The sequence below is a fragment of the Abramis brama genome (assembly GCF_963993115.1).
Source record: "Abramis brama genome assembly, chromosome: 21".
Taxonomy (NCBI): Eukaryota; Metazoa; Chordata; class Actinopteri; order Cypriniformes; family Leuciscidae; genus Abramis; species Abramis brama.
Window position 1 is genome coordinate 20,527,283 of NC_139983.1, and position 20,353 is coordinate 20,547,635.

Sequence of the window (20,353 nt, forward strand, 5' to 3'; positions counted from 1 at the left end):
TGACCTTTTCATGAATATTTAATCGTTTGAAGGCAAACTTTTGACCTGTTGAAAGCAACTTAATTGTTAATGGTATTTTCTATTGTTCAACGTCTTGCTATTTGTGTATTTGGTTTCCCTTCCAGGTGGATTTTATCCTACTCTGATAAAAATCCACCTGGAAGGGAATTACACGTGGCATTTATTTATTTACTTATATTTTGTAATCAATTTATTGAGCTTGATTCGCACAAGAGTGCGTTTCTTTAGCCATATCAACGTGATTAAAACGGAATTTAATTCTTAAAATTAATTAATTCCAATTTTGTTTATTGCATGTTTTCAAGCCATTGGTTTCCCATTCCTGGGCGTCAAAATGATCATACATTTAACAATGATTTTGTTTGCTTTATTATAATATTTCAGTCATATTTATCGTAACTTTTCGTTTAGGCTTTTAGTCTAGGCTCCGTTGCGCTACTGGCGAAGCTGCCATCTATTGGTGAAAAACTGAAAGACTCAGCTGAAAGTCATGAACTGACTCGATACTGATTTCATATTTGGTCATATCAGATGAGCTTGAACAGAAAAGAAAAGGAACGAAACACAAAAGTTAAGAGAACAGAAGATTTAAAAAAAGATTAACAAAACACACACACAAAAAAGAAAATATATTCGAAGTTGTAATTCTTATTTTTCAGTAACAGTAACAAATAGTGGCAAAAATAATAGAATTACAAATATACAGTTAAACATATTACACGTGTGTATTGATATAGTCAGATACAGGCTTGGTTTAACAAAAAATGATTTTATTGCTCATGGAAACACTAAAGGGTCAAAAACAATACCCTGTAAACATTTTATAATATACATATAACACAATCAAACAACAAATAATAAAATTAAATTAAACATTTAATTTTCAATTACTTTCAAATGAAAATATAATGACTGATATACTTTTGTTTAAGTATCAAAATTATTTGTTGTATAAATAATTTACAGCAATAAATTAATTTACTGACATCTGAACACTTTCAAAAACAAACAATGTATGTGAATTTGTGAGGGTTTGAGGTCAAAAATATCCTCACCTGTTAAAACTATAAATATGAAAAATATATTTATGATATATATATATATATATATATATATATATATGCTTTTAATTAGAAAATACAAAAATATTTATTTTAGGGGAATGCTTAGGCATGGGTTTAGTCTGTTGTAAAATAATTAACTTTATATATGCAATTTAAAAAAAGTTATTAGAACTTCGTTCCGTTCATTTCATCCAGACATTTCATTTCAGTCTGGTTTCTCTTTCTGTTCCTTCGTTCTCTGTAGTAGAAGATCATCCAGGTTATGCCCAAACCAATCACCAAGCCTCCTACAGCCAGAATGGCAGCTGCCCAGGCTGGCACAGAATCGTTGGGGCAATCTGCGGGGAGAGGGGTGCCCGGGGCAACTGTGGTGGGAGTGGCAGTTGTAGGGACGTCAGAGCCACTGTTTATTTTTGTAAAAATGAAGGGATGCTCCTGGAGAAGATACGAAGGAAAATCATTATTTGAAAGACCATTTTATCATATATTGGTTATTGTTCTCTTCCAGCTTCCATTGGTTATTTACTCACCTTTGTGGGACAGTGAATCTTACTGCGGTCATATGTGAAATTATTATAGTTTTGTTTACTCCCCAAAGGCTCCAGCTTAAAACCACAATACAGGAGAAGTGCTGTTAAATGCAGGAAAGCTTCTGTGAGATTTTCATAAATGGTGTGCAAGTGTATTTACCATGTTGTTCCAGAGCGAAATAGCCATCTCTGCATGTCCATGCTCAGAGAAATGAAAACAGTCCACAGAGAAGAAAGTCAGGTCTGGTGTGCCATCCTAAAGCAGAGAGAGACATTTCATCTGTTAACATTGGCCCTGATACTGAGACTCAAGGTTTGATAGCTATTAACATATTTAAACATGTCCTAATGTGTTAATGTGATCTCATGAAACATGAGCTCTGTTAGAGATGTTTTAAGGAAGCTAACCTCGATCATCGGAACAACAGAGTTCTCGAAGAAGGGCTGTAGCACCACCGTAAAGTCCTGTCTTCCGTCATACCGTCCCCCATACACCAGCTTTTTAGTCTCCGTCTGGCACAGAAAGCAACACTTTTATTATTGAAGGTCAAGATAAACCAAAGCCCACTCAGCTGATCAGTTATAAATGAACTGACAACTTGATTGGCTACAGACCTGCAGATCTTTGTTGACCTTCTTTATTTCATTCATTTCTCGAGAGTTCTCACCGGGATTCAGAAAACATGGACACAAGTTCCTGTCACACACACAGTCATGAAAATGCTGTTAGTGTACATAAGAACATGAAATCCACACAGGTTTTCAGATGAATGTTTAATATTTCATTGATTAATTGATTTACTTTTGCAGGAGGCTGCAGCCCAGTGTGTCCCTCTTTACTAAACGCAGATCATTGATCTCTAAGATTTCCACAAAATTTACCAGCACTCTGGGAACCTACACAGACACACACAACATCATTTTAAATGTGTTAATTATACGTGTACATGTGTGTAATTGTCATGAAAATAATGTAACTTTGCAAAAAGCCTTATTTTTGTTAGGCAAAATTATTTACTAAGTAATAAGAATTACTTTTAATACTTTTTATCTCAATATTCTAACTAGTTTAGATATAGACTCAGAATTGTGAGATATTGATTCAGAATCACAAGAAATAAAGTATTTTGCGAGATATAAACTCGCAATTGCGGGAGAAAAATTGCATATTGCATATTCTGACTTCTCGCATATTCTGACTTTTTTTCTCAGAGTTGTGAGATATAAACTCATAATTATGAGTTATAAGATCCGAATTGCGAGCTGAAAAGGCAATTACCATTTTTTTTAAATTCCGTGTTGGAAACAAGCTTCTACAGTGGCCAGACATGTTTTCATGAGATTTACCCACTGAAAGAATGTGATCATCTCTCTCACCTCATTGTACAGCATGTCCAGACTGTCTCTGATGTGACCGATGTACTTAGAAGGGGACAGAGAAGCCTGGGTAGAGAAAAACACAACACAGAAAAATAAATTGAATTGTTGTTTGCTGGTCTTAAAAAACAACACAATGGCAATGACGCAATGGCACATCTCTGTTAGCTAATATCAGAATGTATTTTAGCTGCTTAAAGGTCACTGCTGAGGTTCTATGGCATAAGAAGAAACCATTTATGATGAGGAGATGAAAGCATTTATTAAGAATCATCCACTCACCCGGTCATAACAGTACTGGCAAAGGTCATTACCCCCAATAAACAGTGTCACCAGCTTCCAATCCTTCTCAAAGTCCACTTCCTGTAAAAAAAGAGTGTAGTGTGGCATAAAAACATTTATTTGAATAAATTAGGTTATTGTCTTTATTGTCACACAACAATTGGTGGAATTTGCTTTGTGCAGCAACTGGTTGGCACATACAAAATATACACTGCCCAGGTGAAAAAAAGTCGCTGTTTGGATTTGAATATGCAAATGCTTAAGAGTCTGTGATTGGATCATTTTTGCAGTGATTATTATGTTTCTAGCATGTTATATGTTTGGCAACAGTTCTTCTAACCCTAATTGATGGAGTGTGTAGTTTTTCATTTCTTAAACAACCATGTAGGAAGACACATCATGGCCATATTCCAGGATGACAAAGCCAAGATTCATTAGGCTCGAATTGTGAAAGAAGGCCTTAAATTCATTGAAAGTCTTTGGGATGTGCTGGAGTAGACTTTAAAGAGTGCTTGACTCTTGCATTGCCAATAAAAGATCTTGACCAAAAGTTGATGCTCCTCTTGATGAAAACAGCTATGATGTGTCTTCCTACTTCCTACTAGTAATTAACAACAAGAAAACCAACCTAGAAACAGACATGAACAGAACAGAAAAGGAGATCAAAAGCAAAATCTAAACATGACTAAACTCAAAAAATGGTTGTTTAAGAAATGAAAAACTACACACTCCATCAATTAGGTTAGAAGAACTGTTGCCAAACATATAACATGCTAGAAACATAATAATCACTGCAATAATGATCCAATCATGGACTCTTAAGCATTTGCCTATTTAAATTCAAACAGCAACTTGGACGGGAAGTGTATTTATATAATGACAAAAGACAACAAATATTGTCATTTGTATGTATTTTTTTATTTATTCACCACAAAATGGTTCAGAACAACTTAATAGATTAAATAAACATACTGACCATGCTCTCCTTTAAAGCTGTGATAAGATCCTTCACTTGTGCTGGAATATTACTGAACAGAGAGAAAGAATCCATTAGATGAGACGATACTGTGAATTGTGTTTGTGTGTATATGTGTATGTGTGTTCCTCACTTGGCTTTGGCACCGCTCACTGCCATATTGAAGCCATTTGGCCTTTTACTTTTTCCTTTTGAAAAGCCGAAGACACTTGGATTGAACTTCTTAAGGATGTCTGATAACAAATAATGATGCAGGGCACTGGTGATCATTATGTTATTAAACAAGAATCAAATCTGATAATAATGTTTAGAGCGATTAGAGTCTCTTTACTAAGCAACACTGCTAATAACAACCAATAAAAATGACAAAGTGTTACATAAGAAAATACTCACTTGGCAATGTCGTGACAGTTTCCAAAGTATCATCCCCACCAATGCTGTCAATCAAATTAAACATAGACACTTTATGAAAACATGCAGAGAATATAACAAAAAAAAAATCCATAAGCATAGGCTGACACAAACTCACCTCCAGGAAACTCCTCGCTCCTCATCTACCAACTGCAGAAGGTTTTTAGCTTTTGCACCAAAGCCAGCCTGACAAATGCAGAGAGAGATAGAGAGATAGAGAGAGGTGTTTACAACATGACAAAACACAGCAATATACACAAACATACACCCATACTTACTGTAAGTGAATCTCCCAGAGACGCCACCACTTTAATGTCACCTGGACGCAGCCTGTGAACTGAAAAACAAATGTGATAAGGTGAATATCCTGGATACCGGATACAACACAGCTCCATTGCAGGGTACTCGGACTTAGAAAGATAATAAACAATGCAGGGTGTCTGTACACAGTGAAAGCCTGTCTTGTCTCTATTGTCTCTATCCATAAACCTATGCACATAATTACGGTTTCTGCTTTTACTTGCATTTAGATCTACTAATCTTTATTTTATCCTCCTTAATACTTTTTTGAGATTACAGCATGGTATTTTGTAAATTCAAGCTACTTTTCATTAACAAAATATTTCAGCTCTATAGACAACATCTTTTATAATTTTACATACATTTAAATTTAGATTAAAAACCAAAAGACAACACTGATAGAAACACATCATCAGGGGAAGACCTCTCAGAATACTAATTTAATTTACTTTGCCCTTAGTTAGTTAGTTAATTAGTTATTTGATGGGAAAAAATATTTTTTTCTCTTTTACCAGAGAGGAGAGACATTTGTACTCTCTCTTACCAGATGTTGGTACAGTGTCAGAGGGTGCTGTATCCACACATGAGAAATCACTTCCCCAATTCTAAAATGATGGTGAGAAATCATTTCATAATACATTTTTATCCCTTTAAGGCAGTATTCTACTTTATGAACATAATACATTTGTGTGACTTACTGTTGTGGGTGGAGGAGTAGGAGGAGGGGTTTTGTATGTGTAATTGCTGTTATGATAGGTCTTCAAATAGGGGGAGGACTAAAGAAGATTATGAAACAGTGTTACCATGTGACAGAATTATAGAGTTTATTTTATGTTATAAAATGTAGAAGTAAACTCACCTTTTCTGGGCATTTAAGAGGGATACCTGCAGTAAAATCCTCCTTATCTGTCTTATTACCTAAAGGCTCCATCTGAGTAAAAGGGGCAAAGAGGGAGGGAATGAAACCATTTTGAGAATTATCATGCTGTAAAATGACAATATATTAAGAAAAAGTATTGACCCCCCCCCTATATTAATAATAAAATATTAGGTTAATACACTATTCTGTGTATCTAATCTTTCAGAATCAGAATTAGAATTAGCTTTATTCGCCAAGTGTGCACGAAAACACAAGGACTTTGTTGTGGTTTCCAGGAGCTCTGGGTCCATACATACATACATAACACAAGAGGATAGAAAGAACTTTTAAATAAGTAAGATTAAGAAAATAAAAAATAATAATAAATGAAGAAAAAAAACATCTATAGATTAGAAGATTTATGTACATATGGGTGCTTTATGTAGCGTATATACAACTGTATAAATAAAAATATGCATTAAAAAAAAATAAAATAAATTCTCATACTCACCAAGTTGTTCCAGAGAGCCCGAGCCATGAGCGTCTGAGCTTTTTGACTGAGATGAAAACAGTCCGGAGCGAAATAGGAACGGTCAGGTTTCCCATTCTAAAAGACCATGGAAATAATGACAGAAATAGAATGAGAACAAGTGTATCAAGAAGTAGTAACGATTAGTTAGATTTTAGGTTTGTTCAAATAAGATTGTCCAGCACCTCCAGCAAGGGGAGAAACACATTTCTGAAGAATGGCTGTAAGACCACGGTGAAGTTATCATGTGTGTCATATCGCCCAGAGTCCACCAGCTCCCTCATACCACGCTGAGAATAAAACACAACACAGCATATATTCAATATTAATAGATCATTTAACACAGTTACATTAACATTAATAATATTACTAAGTATTTACAGCTGTATAATTGCTTTATATTATAAATAATCAAAACGTTACATTCACAATAAATATACTGACGTTTTCACAAAATGAATTCATAATAAATATACAGACGTTTACATAATTTTTTTAATTCATATTCATGTAATAAGTTGTGTACCTGGTAGGCTTTGTTAAACTCCTGCAACATGTGGAATTCATAAGATTCATCTTTGGGTTTCAGAACACAGCCACACATAATTCTAAAAAAATGTAACACAAAGCAAAATAATGAAAGACAAACATGAACAGTACCAAAACTTTCAGAAATTAAGTCTTCTAACTGAGTCTAGTGGAAATCAGAAGAACCAGTTGTTTGTAGGGCAAAACTCACTTGACTATCCAGGTAGGGCAGCCTAAACTGGTGTCCTGATGGAGACGGCGCAGTGGAACTATATCCAGGAGCTCCACTAGGTTCACCAGGGCACGAGGGACCTGGAGAAGAAGACATGATTGAACTCATACAGGCAGCTGGGATTTACATTTTAAGATTGGTGTCGGTTTACTACCAATAATCTGGCATCCCTGATTAATAGAAATTGTGTGTGTTTAACTATTTTTTCAGACACTTTAGATTTGAAAAAGACATATGTATTTTTACAATTATTCTCCATTTTAAATTCCATAGTATTTTTGTTCTTACGTTTTTTTCAAAAAATCTTAAATCCTTATTTCCATGTTTACATTTTGAAGCCAAAAATGCCTCACCTCATTATGTAAAATGTCCAAAGCCTCACGAATATACTTCACAATGTTATCAGGAGAATAGTATCGCTGAGGAGAGATAGAGAAAGAGAATGATAAAGAAAAGTAGAGACACTATATAATTGTAGATCTATTGAAACTGAAACTGAAACTGATAATAAATAAACTGGCTTTATTAATATCAGCGTACACTATCAGAGCAGTGGTCGCACAGGTCATTTCCTCCAATGAAGACCGTGATAATCTTCCAATCATTCTGGAAATCAATTCGCTGAAAAGAGACAGAAATACTCAGATAGTCTAAATGAGATTCAGATTTAGCACCATGCTTGTGTGTGCAGGTCAGGTTTTGCCTACATTGTGGGGACTAAATATCTGTCACAAGAATAGTAAAACCTGATAGAAAATAGTTCAAAAAACATATAAGCAAACTAATTAATACCTTAATGAAAATCGGAGGGTTGAACATACCATTAACTCATTACATTATGACAACATTTCCAACTACAATAGAAAAGCAAATGTGTGTGAATGTATGAGATTTTGCAAATGACTTACCGAGTCTTCTTTCATTCTTTTAATGACAGCACGGACTTGACTGACCAGATCACTGCAAAATGAAAAAAATGGATTTTACTCAAAAGTTTGGGGTCTGTAAGATTTAAAATAAATAAATAATAATATATACTTTTTATTCAGCAAGGATGCCATTAATTGATCAAAAGTGACAGAAATTATATTTATAATGTTTTAAATTGTAATGATATTATTATAATAGATATTAGGGCTGTCGACGTTATAACGTGTTAACACATGCGATTAATTTGTAATTCTTACGCGTTAAAATAATTTATCGCAAATAAATTACTGAAGCAGGTGAAATTGCATCATTAGCGTAATTTACGTCACACAGTTAGATGATAATTAGAAGTCGGGAGTTTATCACATTGAGCATCTACAGTGGCACAAGCACCTGTAACACTGGTAGGTGGAAATTTCTACCCTTTGGCTTTAACCCCATTTCGCTTCTCTGTTTGCGATCAGATCATTTTAAGACTACTGATGCACAAACAAACCTTGTGTGTGTGCTCTTTTTTTGGCATCTCCATGTGGTCTTATTGTGTATGGCAACTCGACTCGTCTAAAATGTAAACAAGCTCTTGCTGTTGCATTGTACACATACAATGAATTCGGAAAAGTTTTTTTCTGTAATGTTTTTTTTTTTTTTTTCGTGTGTGCTGTGGTGTGCATAAATTTATGAATTATATGGACTCCATATATTACTTGGTTATTTGGTGTCCTTTTGGAGTCTGAAAGTGTCCTTGTGGCAAGCAGGACGGGGCCGAGAGCCGTGAAAAAATGCCGCACCTGCCTCGTATCTCTCACAGAGGAGCTACAGGGGCATAAAAGGAAGAGCGACGACAGTGAAGGAAGAGAGAGGACTAGGCCTGGATTTTATGTTATGTTTTGTTTATGTGTGTGTGGCAGTCGTCCGTGAGGGGCTGCTATCTTTTACTTTTGTTTGGTGTTTGTTTATTTTGGAATTAAAGTTTGTTAAATGTTCGCCGGTTCCCGCCTTCTCCTTCCCACAACTATTAACCTCTTTACAGTCCTTTTTTGGAAAGACACCTAAATTTACCTTGAAGAAAGCTTGCAGAAAGTAGCCTACATTTTTGTGAAAATCACCCTTCAATCTGATTATTTGCTAAATATAGCAAATGATGACAAAATAAACACGTTAAACAAGATAAACAAAGTATGCTTAATTTCATGAAAAGATTAATTAATAATGTCAATAGATTGAAAAGTTGAATCTATTGACAGACCTAATATATATAGGCCATGTGACTGTATATATATATATATATATATATATATATATATATATATATGCTTCATACTCATTCATTTATTCAGTAACTGGTTTATAAGATGAGAAACTCACTCAGCTTTGGCTCCTGGTACTGCTTGGTTCAGAAAACTTTGTGCAGAATCCTCATCTCCTTTTCCAGTGGAATAGCCAGTCAGTGAAGGGTTGAAAACTCTCAATATATCTAAATAACAAACAAACATTATCTTATATACATAATCACTCAAAATCTAATTCACTTGCCTATCGATTCCTTGAAAATGGCAAAGGTAAAGAGAATAGTAAGGGTAACACATTTGGCTTGCTCTTTGTTAAGAAGGGAATCTAGCATGACACTCAACTCAAGCTTTCACCCCTGGACTACAAGTTAGTATAAGGGTAGAGATTTAAAAAGCAGCTATTTATAAACTAATGATCAGCTATTAAGTAATTAAAACATTTCCAAAAGTTTATTACATTTCCAATCAACGATTAATCAGAAATTGACAGTAGCCTACATAATAATAAGAGCATCACAGTAATATGAGAGCTTGCACATACTTGGTAAGGTGGTTATAGTTGTAAGGTTCTCATTTCCGCCGATGCTGAGAATAAAAGAGAGGCGAACAAAATGAAACATGACTGTCTTCTGCTTCATGAGATCATTGATCATTCAGATTCTTTCCCCAATAATCATAGGGATAAAACACTTGGCATTAACATGCGATCAGTCAATCAGGACACGGCGCGTTCACATTTGTTCACATCAAGTGGTCTCTATATCTAGATATCTGATCGCATTCCATGACTGAGAGGAGAGCTCGCAGATTCAGATAATGTTGCACAATTAAAATGAAAGATGACACAGAGGATATCATAATTATCATAAATAACTAGTTTAAAATTATTGTCAAGTTGAAATACGTTTAATTTCTTGTCAAAACTGAGTGCGTCCATTATTTTCCAACAGCCTTCAGAGAGAGTTGGACAGGATTTATATGACGTCGACCTGTGAATGCAGAGATGATGGCTAGATTGCATTTACATTACACTGACCAACGATCCATGCGTCCTCGTCTACCTCTGGACCAGGGGTGCGTTTCCCGAAAGCATCGTTAGCCAACTATGGTCGCAAGTTCCCTCGTTACCAATAGAGTTCATTGGACATTGCGATGAACTTGCGACCATAGTTGGCCAACGATGCTTTCGGGAAACGCACCCCAAGGCACACTGATCAGATTACATTCCTATCAGAAACGCGTTTTTGTCTTTTCAATGTGTATGTCACAATGTGTATGTGTATGACATCGTCCGGATACAGGTCGCATGTTAATGCCAAGTGTAAACGCAGCCTAAACCAGCATCATCTGTCTGCACTAAACTGATGGTTTACATTATGATCAGGATAGACACTCACCACCATGACAGGCCGCGATACTCTGTGATCACACCCAGGAGGTTGTTTTGTGCAGCACCCACCCCATTCGCTGCCTGTTTTTGGGCAAAAGAAATGACATCATAAAACTGCACAAAACAATGTACAAAAGTAGCATTTACTCTATGGTTCAAAATTTTGGGGTCAGTAAGATTTTTTTTTAATTGTCACCAGGAAATCAATATGGACAATTCTTTTTTTATGGAATATTGCAGTATTATTTATATATATATATATTATTTATTCGTGCACATAATTCTTTTAATGGATGTGCCCTCATAATCTTTCATCAATATAATTTCCCCTCCCTCCCTCCAGCAATGCAATCTCATCTCTTCTCTGATGATGTGTTCACTGGACATCCTGTCTGTCACTCACTCACATTATATCACGGCAATAGCAAATGATACAACTGTTTTCACTATTGGAAATAATCAGAAATGTTTCTTGAGCACCAAATCAGTATATTAGAATGATTTCTGAAGGATCATGTGACACTGAAGACTGGAGCAATGATGCTGGAAATTCACCTTTGCCATCACAGAAATAAAATACATTTTAAAATATATACATAATAATATTTCACAATATTACTGTTTTCACTGCATTTTTGAACAAATAAATGCAGCTTTGGTGAACATAATACACTTTTTTTCTCCAAAAAAATCTTACCAACCCCAAACTTTTCAACGGTAGTGTATATTTGTGAATATATGTATAATCACCGTCAAAGAATCACCAATCGCTGCCACCACTTTGATGTCGGCTGGCCGTAGGGCATGGACTACAGAAGAGACAGGCAGAAAGGAGCTTAAAAAACTCCCATAATTCCAAGAAAAATGTTCTAAGTGTTAGATCCCTGTTTACCTGAGGTAGGGATGCTGGAAGATGGAGACCTGTCCTCACAGATGAGCTCACTCCCCATCACCTGAAAGGTCAGATGCAGCACAAGTGAGACATATATGTCAACGCAACAGGGTGGGCTTATGGTGAGAATGGACTCACTGGGTCGAGAAGTGGCAAGGGATCCTCTGGTTGTGAGATTCTGAGCTCTGCCAAGTTTGAGTTTTTCTGTGTTCGCAAAAACGGCTTTTCCTAGGAGGACAGAACAACATGTTTAGTAAAGCATATGTGCATGTTTCTGGCTGTTTAGAAAAAAAATATGAACGTTCAGACTTGAACATATAACGTCACTTACTCACACACATATTGAACAACATCAGTGCTACAAGTGATGTACAAATGAGATGGTACTGAAATACACAGTTGTGTAATACACTTTTCACAAATGATGGACTAAAACTTGCGTAAAACAGACTTTGGAAAGTACAGAGAACATTTTTTTGTAACACTCTGAAACAGCAGTTTGCTTTATGAAGATGTCATAAATCAAATATCTCTGTCACCTCAGTTGGACACGGAATGGTGACTATGCCCCGCCCATCCATCTCAGTCTTGTCGGTCATTGGCTGTAGCTGGAAACAGCAAAATTAGGATTGGTTAAAACAAAGGCTCCAGTTCTTCCTCATATAAAGGCAAGATTAGATAAGTGGCTCGAGGTTTTCAAGGTTGAATAAGGTCTCAGTTTAATACTTATCATCGAGAGCTGATTATCAATCTGTTATCAGTCACATCAGGATATTTATCACTTCAAAGTAAGGTGTCCTGGATTTCACCTACGGGAATAGTGTACACATGCGTTGCTTGCATTAATAGCAAACTTACCAAATTAGTCCAGAGTTGTAAAGCCAACATGCTTATGTCACGTGAGGAGTCAGACGTAAAGGTTTTCATCTGAAAGTACGTCAAAAAATAACAACTGTGCTTAATAATGGGACAATATATCCATCCATACAAAACTGCTACAGTGGGCTTGTTTATGGCACTGCGTGAGTCATTTCTGTGTTTTTAAAAAGGCAAATCGAATCAAATACAAATAGCATACTCTCAAGTCTCCATACAAGTCTGACTCAGTGAATCACTAGAAAGGTTAGATTTATATTTAGTCATTTTTAGTTATTCAGTTTCCTCAAGTGCAACTAAAATATCAAGTGCACTTTAAATAAATTAATAAATTGAATTATTACTGGTTCTGACCTTTACAAATGTTTTTGATGCTATACATGTGCAATATAATACCAATATAAATACATTTTTGGTAGTTTTATACCAATTTAAATCAATCTATCTATCTATCTATCTATCTATCTATCTATCTATCTATCTATCTATCTAGTGGCCTGTTCAAAATGATCTCTGAGTGTTACAGACTCACTGGGTCTGATAGATCGATGTGCACTGGACTGGACTGAAGCATTGCGCTGAAATCCTCCCGATCGCTGAACCAGCCTCTTTTCTCTAGAAGAGCACCGACTGATTCCTGTTTAATGCACACATAATGTTTGATCATGTCAAAATATTTTTGTATACAGTAGATATGATGTGTGTGTGTTTTGTATACACGTTGTGCATACCTGCAATGAAGCCATAAGCACTACTGTATCCAGCCTGCGTCTGTTTTCATCATATCCTTCCTCACAGTGGAACTTACAGACTCTAAAAACATAAGCACCTTATAAAATAAAACTGTTCACCACAGAATATCATCTGAATTTGGTTTTAAAGAATGTTCTCTAATACTGACCGGTCATGTGATTCACCTGACAGTCCACTCCACACAACAACATGAACCAGTGTATGTTTCAACTAGAGAAGAGAGAAAGCTGTTATTGTAAACAAACTCTATTCATTGTAAACTGATTCAAACTTTTGTTTCAATCTTCACCTTCTTATGAAGAGAGTCCAGTGTTTGCTCCACTCTATTCACTGTTGCATTAAAGTTTTCACTGAAGCCCTAAGCATAAATACAGAATAATACAGAATTATAGCTGGAGTTTGATTGTTTATTATGTCCCATGTGATATGCTATCGAGGTTGATCGGATTTGTGGTGAAATGTCTGACCTGGTCCGTACACGCAAAGAGCTCATCAACTGGTATAAGCAGAAGGAGCAGCTTCCACTGAGAGAGAATGACAAAACATTTGATGGTTATGACTCTGATTGCTCATTGTTTAAATATAATACATGAGTATGTATGTTAGACACAATATGGACAGTTACTTTGTCTATTTCCATACCACCACTACACACACTAGTGGTGTTTCTATCCCGAATGAATTTGAAAAATTAAGTTGAGTGAATGATTAATGACTCACTCATAAAAAGTTACTTGTCACGTAACAATGCAGCCTGCAGACAAATCCCCAACACTAACACACATAGACTATCTGAAAGGGAATGTTCTCAGACATTTGGCTAACGTTCTGGCAAGGTTCTCTCAAAATTATGAACAAACATTACAGTGAAAAAACATAAACGGACATTCTCACAATTACCTCCAAACATTTTACATTTTGATGGTATTTTGTTTAAATAAGTCTTTCTATTTTTGTTATTAATTACCTGCATTAGGGTTTTATGTTTCATATTATGTTGTTTAAATAATGTTTATTGCATTAGTTTAGTGTTACGTGTGGCGTTATTGTATTTGGATGACACTGTGCACCTTCTCTTCGTATGAACAAATAACCAACGTGTGTCATTCCCCATTTTTGTTCTCACTCTAGCTGTGAATATCTTTTACTTGTCAGGTTTATGTTCTGATTTGGTTTAGTTCTGTGTTCCCAGTTCCTGAATATATTTTCTGTATTCATTAGTTTCATAGTTGTTTATTACCTTAGCAATCTATTGTGTCCACCTGCCTCTTGTCAATTCACTCATTTAGTCTCAGTATACATACTCATTGTTTAGTTTAGTCCCTTGTCCATTTTTACGTCTATATTAGTTTGGTTGTTTTGTTTTGTTATTTATTGTTTATTAAAGTTTTGCTGCTGAAACTAGATCCAGCATCTACTCATCCTTGTGTCACATAACCATATAGTGACAGTGAATACCAAGTTCTGGCATGAAACTCTAGATGGCACAGGCTGATATAGTAGGTCCTCAACTCGATTTGGTAGCGATCACATTGTTATCTACATAGCGCAGCTGATTGGTTGCTGTTGCATAAGCAGCCAATGAGCTGCGTCTCAACATTCAAATTCTGATAGTGTTTGCAAGTCTGCAGCGTGCTTTCAGAAACCCTCCACCTTCCCCAGCTCCACCTGTACAGATCTGCTGCGGTGGTTATTTCATGTAGCCTATGTTACATTTATGTGCAGCAGCAGAATATCTTACATGCTTACAGAAGCATGTCTGTGAATGTCTCAGTGCTTGTTCTGCAGCAGCAGCAGTGTAGCAGATCTATACCGCCAAGACCAAATACATTAACTTTGCCATATCCATTACCATGCCAATCTCTTTGAGAGTTGTCATTACAGAACTAAAGTAAATATCAACAATGGCAATGTCCGTATCACTGGAAAGTCTTGTCACACACAGAAATACGTAACGCACATCAGCGGCCGACTTTTGTAAAGGTTTGACTGATTGTTCAGTAGAGGATGTTTACCTGAGTGGGGCTGAGAGACTCCAAAATGTTTAAACTCCTGTAACACAAAGACATGTATATGTAAACATACATAAAAAATGTAGGGTCTGTCATTAGTTTGTGAATATTAATTCCTTTCTACATTACCTTATGTCAGGTAGAACAGTTGACACATCAGGGTTAAAGGTGAACAATATTTCTAAGGCAGAAAGTGAAAAGATGTTATTTTGTATCTTGAAAGTTAATTATTGAAGCCTTCTGTCTCTCTTTAAGATACCGGCAAAGTATCATTATATCACCATCACCTCACATGCACACATCTGTGCTTAGCATGCGTCAGTGCTACTTTATTGACTTGACTATCAGTTATCAGTGCAGTTTCTGTTTTCCCTTCTTTTGTTCCATCTTTGATCAGTTATCCATTTTCATGACAAACATTGAGAAATTATTCAAATTATTAGACTAATTATACATATAAACCTTATCTCCTTAAGATAAATGTACAGAAACTCTAAAGGACATAGCGAAATAAAGATAAATAAATAAATAAATCTGCAATCTTCAGAGGTCTTCCAGAGGACATCAGAATAGACATGTTGATAACCCTATCACAAACAGTAGTAAACAGACCAATAGAATCACGCCAACTGAATCAATCCAAAACAAAGTACTTAAGTGTGCATGCTAAAATAAGACAATATTATCACATTTGATTGAGATTATGGACATGTTTGAAGGACTTCCTGTTAGGTTCCTTGTAATAAAAGGTTTTTATTTTTGGTTTATCATTTATCATATCTCAGAAAATGAACATCTAAAAATCAGTAGTGTAATTGTTCAGATACATGGTTGTGTGTATCTCTCCCCTGGCCTTGACTTTCATTTCAAGGACTCAGACTAAATCTTTCCAAAACCTTTCTACAGAGATCTGGTTTAATCAAACCTGAAAATCACACAAAAATGTGTGAAGGGCAATCGATATGTTACTCAGTAACAAAAAAAAAAAAAAAAAAAAAAAAAAGATGGGAAGAGAGAAAATTCAGGATAATACTTTTTATACAACTGTTCACATTAGACATTCTACTAAAAGTAACTTTGCAAATATCAACTAAATTAAAAGACTATCTGCTTAATATTTGCAAAACACTTTATTTTGATACTCCCCCAACAGACATTCTACTGACTATAAGTACATTTGCAACTACATATCAACTTCTACTATTCTACTACATATTCTACTAACCAGAACCCAAACACCTGACCTTACAGTCTACTAATACTCTACTGAGAGTTAGTTGAAATGTAGCTGCAAACTTATAGTTAGTCTAAAGTGGACCATCAAAATAAAGTGTAACCAAATTCAATAATGACATTCTAATGCAATTTGAGTATAATGCAGGTTCTGTAAAGATATTATTTGTTTATTTTTATAAGACTGAAGCCTTACCAGATAACATGTTCAGGGCTCTGGTTTCATCAGATCTGCCATAAAAAAAACACCCAATTTAATCATTTTAGGTGGCATTATAATAGCACTGAATGAAGAAACCTAATCATTTGAATGAATTGTCAATTTGCTCTATGCAATGCTAATATGCTGTTTGTTGTATAAAAATATGTTATAAACTCTTTATAGAATAGGTCTATAGGTCTATATAGAACCTTAAAGGGTTCTGTCGGGCACTTCATAAACCTTTTAGAGGTTCCCATCATGGGATCATTTTATGGATTTAGTTTTATTTTGATTAAAGTTTATGAATGAAACAGCCCGTAAACATACTTTATCACTAAAAATAATTAAATAACATGTTAAATGTGAAAGTATTCATTTAAGGATTTCTACTTATATAGAACCTTTTTGGCATAAAGAGTTCTTTAAAATCAAGTCAAGAACTCTAGAAAACACACTGAACCTTTTTTTCCTAAGAGTGTAGTTTTAAATATGAAATAACAAAAAAATTAGACAGTTTAACAATAGAGAATGTGGAAAGGACTATGACAGCAGCAAACAGTGTGCTTAATTTTTTAGCTAACGTTCTTTTAAATTCAGAGAATTACCTAAAATTAGGTATTAAATGGGTCAACTTTAGTTAAAGGTATAGCGGAGGATTTTTTTGAATCCTATTCTATTGGTCCTCCTAATTGTCAATCATTCTGGTGAATCAATCAAACTTTTCAAAAAGTGGAGAGGGCGGGTCTTATCTAAAATTCGGAAAGATCCTCCGCTATACCTTTAAACTAAAGTGCTGATCTATGTTAATCTCTTTTCAAGCTTAAAAATCTGCCTCAGTTCCAATGAAGCTTAACTGATATTTTAATGCACTTGTGATAAATGTGGACATACCTCTCCACATCAGCCAAAACCAGAGCAGAGACCACATCCACATCAGCTGGCCGCAGAGAATGGACTGTGAAAAGGATAATAAGACAATTTATACACTGAAACCAAGCCTAGATGTTTATTTATAAGATTCTTATAGATTCCCTTACCAGAAACTGGAGTGCTAGGTGAGGGGGATGAATCAGCACAATACAGGGGACCAGACTCAACTGCAGAAACAAAACAAACCCTTATAAGCCACTGACACACATGGACAAACTGGACTCGTTCACATGGAAGCACAATTTTGGAGTGACAAATACATTTCTGTAAATGCATTTCCTAAATTGCATTGGATGATTTGGATTTTTTTTTTAAAACTCAAAGACTGAAAGAAACTGTCTCAATATGCGCCTTGACAGATTAACTTCTTGAAAAAAGTGAAATCACCCCATTTCTAAAATACCATCAATAAAATGTCAGGATAATACTCTAAGGAAGCTTTATGCATTAAATTGAAAGAATAGTGGCAGAATATCAAGAGTTATTAAATACCTGCTGAACACATGCATGCTAGAAGGGCCAGGATCATAATCTGTGCAAAGGAAGAGAAAGTTCTATCTTTTATTCCCATGATGGAAAGAAACATCCACTTCTCTGCTTTGAGCCGTCTGGAGTAAAGAGCAGTTCTGAAACTAAACTGTTCAAGCGTATGGTATATAACTGTAATCTTCCTCAATCTCGCAGACACGCCTCCTGTTAGTTTGTGTGTTTCAAGGTATATGGGATTTATTATTAAAGATCTGTCCTGTCATTTATCAAGGGTTTTATTGGTATAACATTGACTAAGTCTATAGTCCTATAGTTCTATGTTTTAGGATGATATAACAAAACAAAAAAAATTCGCTGAAAAAAAGAAAGATGTTCATAAAACTGATGGTCCATCAGAGGACTGTGAAAAGTGGATATTGGAAAGGCTTTGCAGAGTAGTTTTAAAAGGTACTATTCTTTGTTCCTAAATCTGTTTTAGAATACACTGTAAAATAAATTAAATTCAACACAACTTGATGCATTCAGCTTTTTAAGTTCTCTTAACTATTGTCTTAAAAAGTTACACTTCTTTGTTTTGGCAATATAAATACATAGAAGGCAACTACAGATCAGTTGATTTTATTGTATATTAGGATATACAGATATGATATGTTAAGTGAAATATGATATGTTAAGTGAAATATGCTATGTGCAAACACTTGACACAAAAACCTTAAAAACTATGACAATCAATAAATGTAAAAAAAGATACGCTCTTAATATCACAATACAACAAATAACTAACAATAATGACAAAACAACAAGTTTTCTTAAAAAAATGTCAGCAAAGCGCAAACAATAATCCTATAACAGTAATCACATAATTTATTCATGCTGCAGTGCATGCTGGGAACTCACAAACCCTTAACATTTCAGCAATATTGTTCAAATTTGTTCAGACAGCTGTTTGACTGTGACATTTGGTGGAATTCTGTTGGTCTAACATGGATGTAGTTTAAATTCACAATTCAATTCACATTCAGTCTTTGTTTCACAAAATGTCCAGTAGACTAGAAAATCTATAGTTTTTTTTTTTACACTGCAATAAATGAGTTCCGACTTAAAACTTTAATTTCAGTGCCAGTTATTCTATTTCAACAGTTATAGGCAACCAATATATAACCATGCTTTGTCACCATGCGTGTTTGAGGATCAGGCGCATATCTCGAATCTGATTAGATATGATATAGATACTGAGAATGAGGAAAGTCATTAAGATTTGTGAAGATTTACAGTACAGCTTCTCTCATTGATAAGATAAACGTTCAACCCTGAGCTAACATTGGCAGAAAGAGGATAACAATTTTTTAATTTATGTAACGTCAATGTAAGTGAACTATGTTTTGAAACATTTTATTGTTACTGTAATCTAAATTGTTGTGATGATGACATTTACATTTACACATTTGGAAGACGCTTTTATCCAAAGCGACTTACATTGCATTTCAAGGTACACATTTACATTCTTATCAGTTCTTGCTTTCCCTGGGAATCGAACCCATGAACTTGGCGTTGCAAGCGCCAACGTTATACTGTTTGAGCTACAGGAAATTGTAATCCTAGGCCTATAGGCCTTTTTTTGTAAATTAAGTTAGATTTGTTAAGTGAACTAATAATTATCGTCTCTTCCTCGACTTTTCGTTCATTTAGCCTAATTGACAACAACAAAAAAAACACCAAAAAAGTTTCCAAAACATAAAAATGTTTGCAAAACTATCCACCAGCAGATGGCGTTAAGAGATTGGAAAGATAGTGGATGTTATTATGCATTGCAAATTCTAATCAGCGAATAGCGAATCAGCGCCATCTATTGATTCACATTGGAACACCTGCTGCTTCACATGTAAATCAATAGATGGCGCTGTTTCGCAGATTAAGCCGATGGTGGAGAATCAATGGGGTGGAGGAGAGAGGAGTGCGTGAGGAGAGCCCCGGGTCCACACATCACTGGATGCGGCAGCGGCATGTGGACGACAGACTCACCGGAGACGTGTGCGGGTACTTCATGTTGACCGGTCCGGGCACACACTGGAGCGCATGACCCGCCGTGATGGCCGGGGGACGCAGAGGACTGGTGGCCCCACAAAACACTTTTCTGGAAAATATTGTCCGACGGTCTAACGGTAAGACGCACCTCCACATCCAATACATACAGCGCACATACAGAAAGAATATCAGCGGTAGTGTCGCAGATAAAAAGAAAGCAAGC

The 20,353-nt window shown here is 35.4% G+C and overlaps 2 protein-coding genes across 2 annotated transcripts in view; one reads left to right on the forward strand and one right to left on the reverse strand.

Moving 5' to 3' along the window:
- Positions 1 to 772: 772 nt before the first annotated feature.
- On the reverse strand, positions 773 to 20,260 carry plb1 (phospholipase B1). Its single transcript, XM_084096662.1, has 43 exons — positions 20,128 to 20,260; positions 18,109 to 18,148; positions 17,724 to 17,783; positions 17,578 to 17,641; positions 16,681 to 16,715; positions 15,381 to 15,432; positions 15,255 to 15,291; positions 13,707 to 13,763; positions 13,529 to 13,597; positions 13,388 to 13,449; positions 13,218 to 13,299; positions 13,019 to 13,123; positions 12,469 to 12,537; positions 12,150 to 12,218; positions 11,749 to 11,838; positions 11,611 to 11,671; positions 11,469 to 11,527; positions 10,726 to 10,799; positions 9,870 to 9,913; positions 9,405 to 9,513; positions 8,018 to 8,069; positions 7,650 to 7,730; positions 7,463 to 7,528; positions 7,089 to 7,189; positions 6,876 to 6,957; positions 6,535 to 6,639; positions 6,332 to 6,427; positions 5,821 to 5,892; positions 5,660 to 5,737; positions 5,506 to 5,566; positions 4,940 to 4,998; positions 4,780 to 4,847; positions 4,644 to 4,687; positions 4,384 to 4,483; positions 4,251 to 4,302; positions 3,275 to 3,355; positions 2,993 to 3,058; positions 2,418 to 2,512; positions 2,231 to 2,312; positions 2,024 to 2,128; positions 1,776 to 1,871; positions 1,616 to 1,690; positions 773 to 1,520 (listed from the first exon to the last, which is right to left on the reverse strand). The coding sequence occupies exons 1-43, from the start codon at positions 20,149 to 20,151 to the stop codon at positions 1,251 to 1,253; spliced, it is 3,249 nt and encodes a 1,082-aa protein (XP_083952788.1). The 5' UTR covers positions 20,152 to 20,260; the 3' UTR covers positions 773 to 1,250.
- kcnh1a (potassium voltage-gated channel, subfamily H (eag-related), member 1a) overlaps positions 20,195 to 20,353 on the forward strand; it is a gene marked incomplete at its 5' end in the record, with an annotated part of 54,196 nt that continues 54,037 nt past the window's right edge. Inside the window, one exon of the mRNA XM_084096663.1 lies at positions 20,195 to 20,267. Within this exon, the coding sequence (XP_083952789.1) occupies positions 20,195 to 20,267 (73 nt within the window). The remainder of the gene's footprint in view (positions 20,268 to 20,353) is intronic.

Excerpts from the sequence above, each read along its gene's own strand:
- plb1 (XM_084096662.1), bottom strand. The coding sequence starts at position 20,151 with ATGAAGTACCCGCACACGTCTCCG. Across the intron at positions 5,567-5,659 it reads CTACTCCTCCACCCACAACA|AATTGGGGAAGTGATTTCTC; the intron begins GTAAGTCACACA and ends CCATCATTTTAG. Across the intron at positions 1,872-2,023 it reads CTGTTGTTCCGATGATCGAG|GATGGCACACCAGACCTGAC; the intron begins GTTAGCTTCCTT and ends TCTCTGCTTTAG.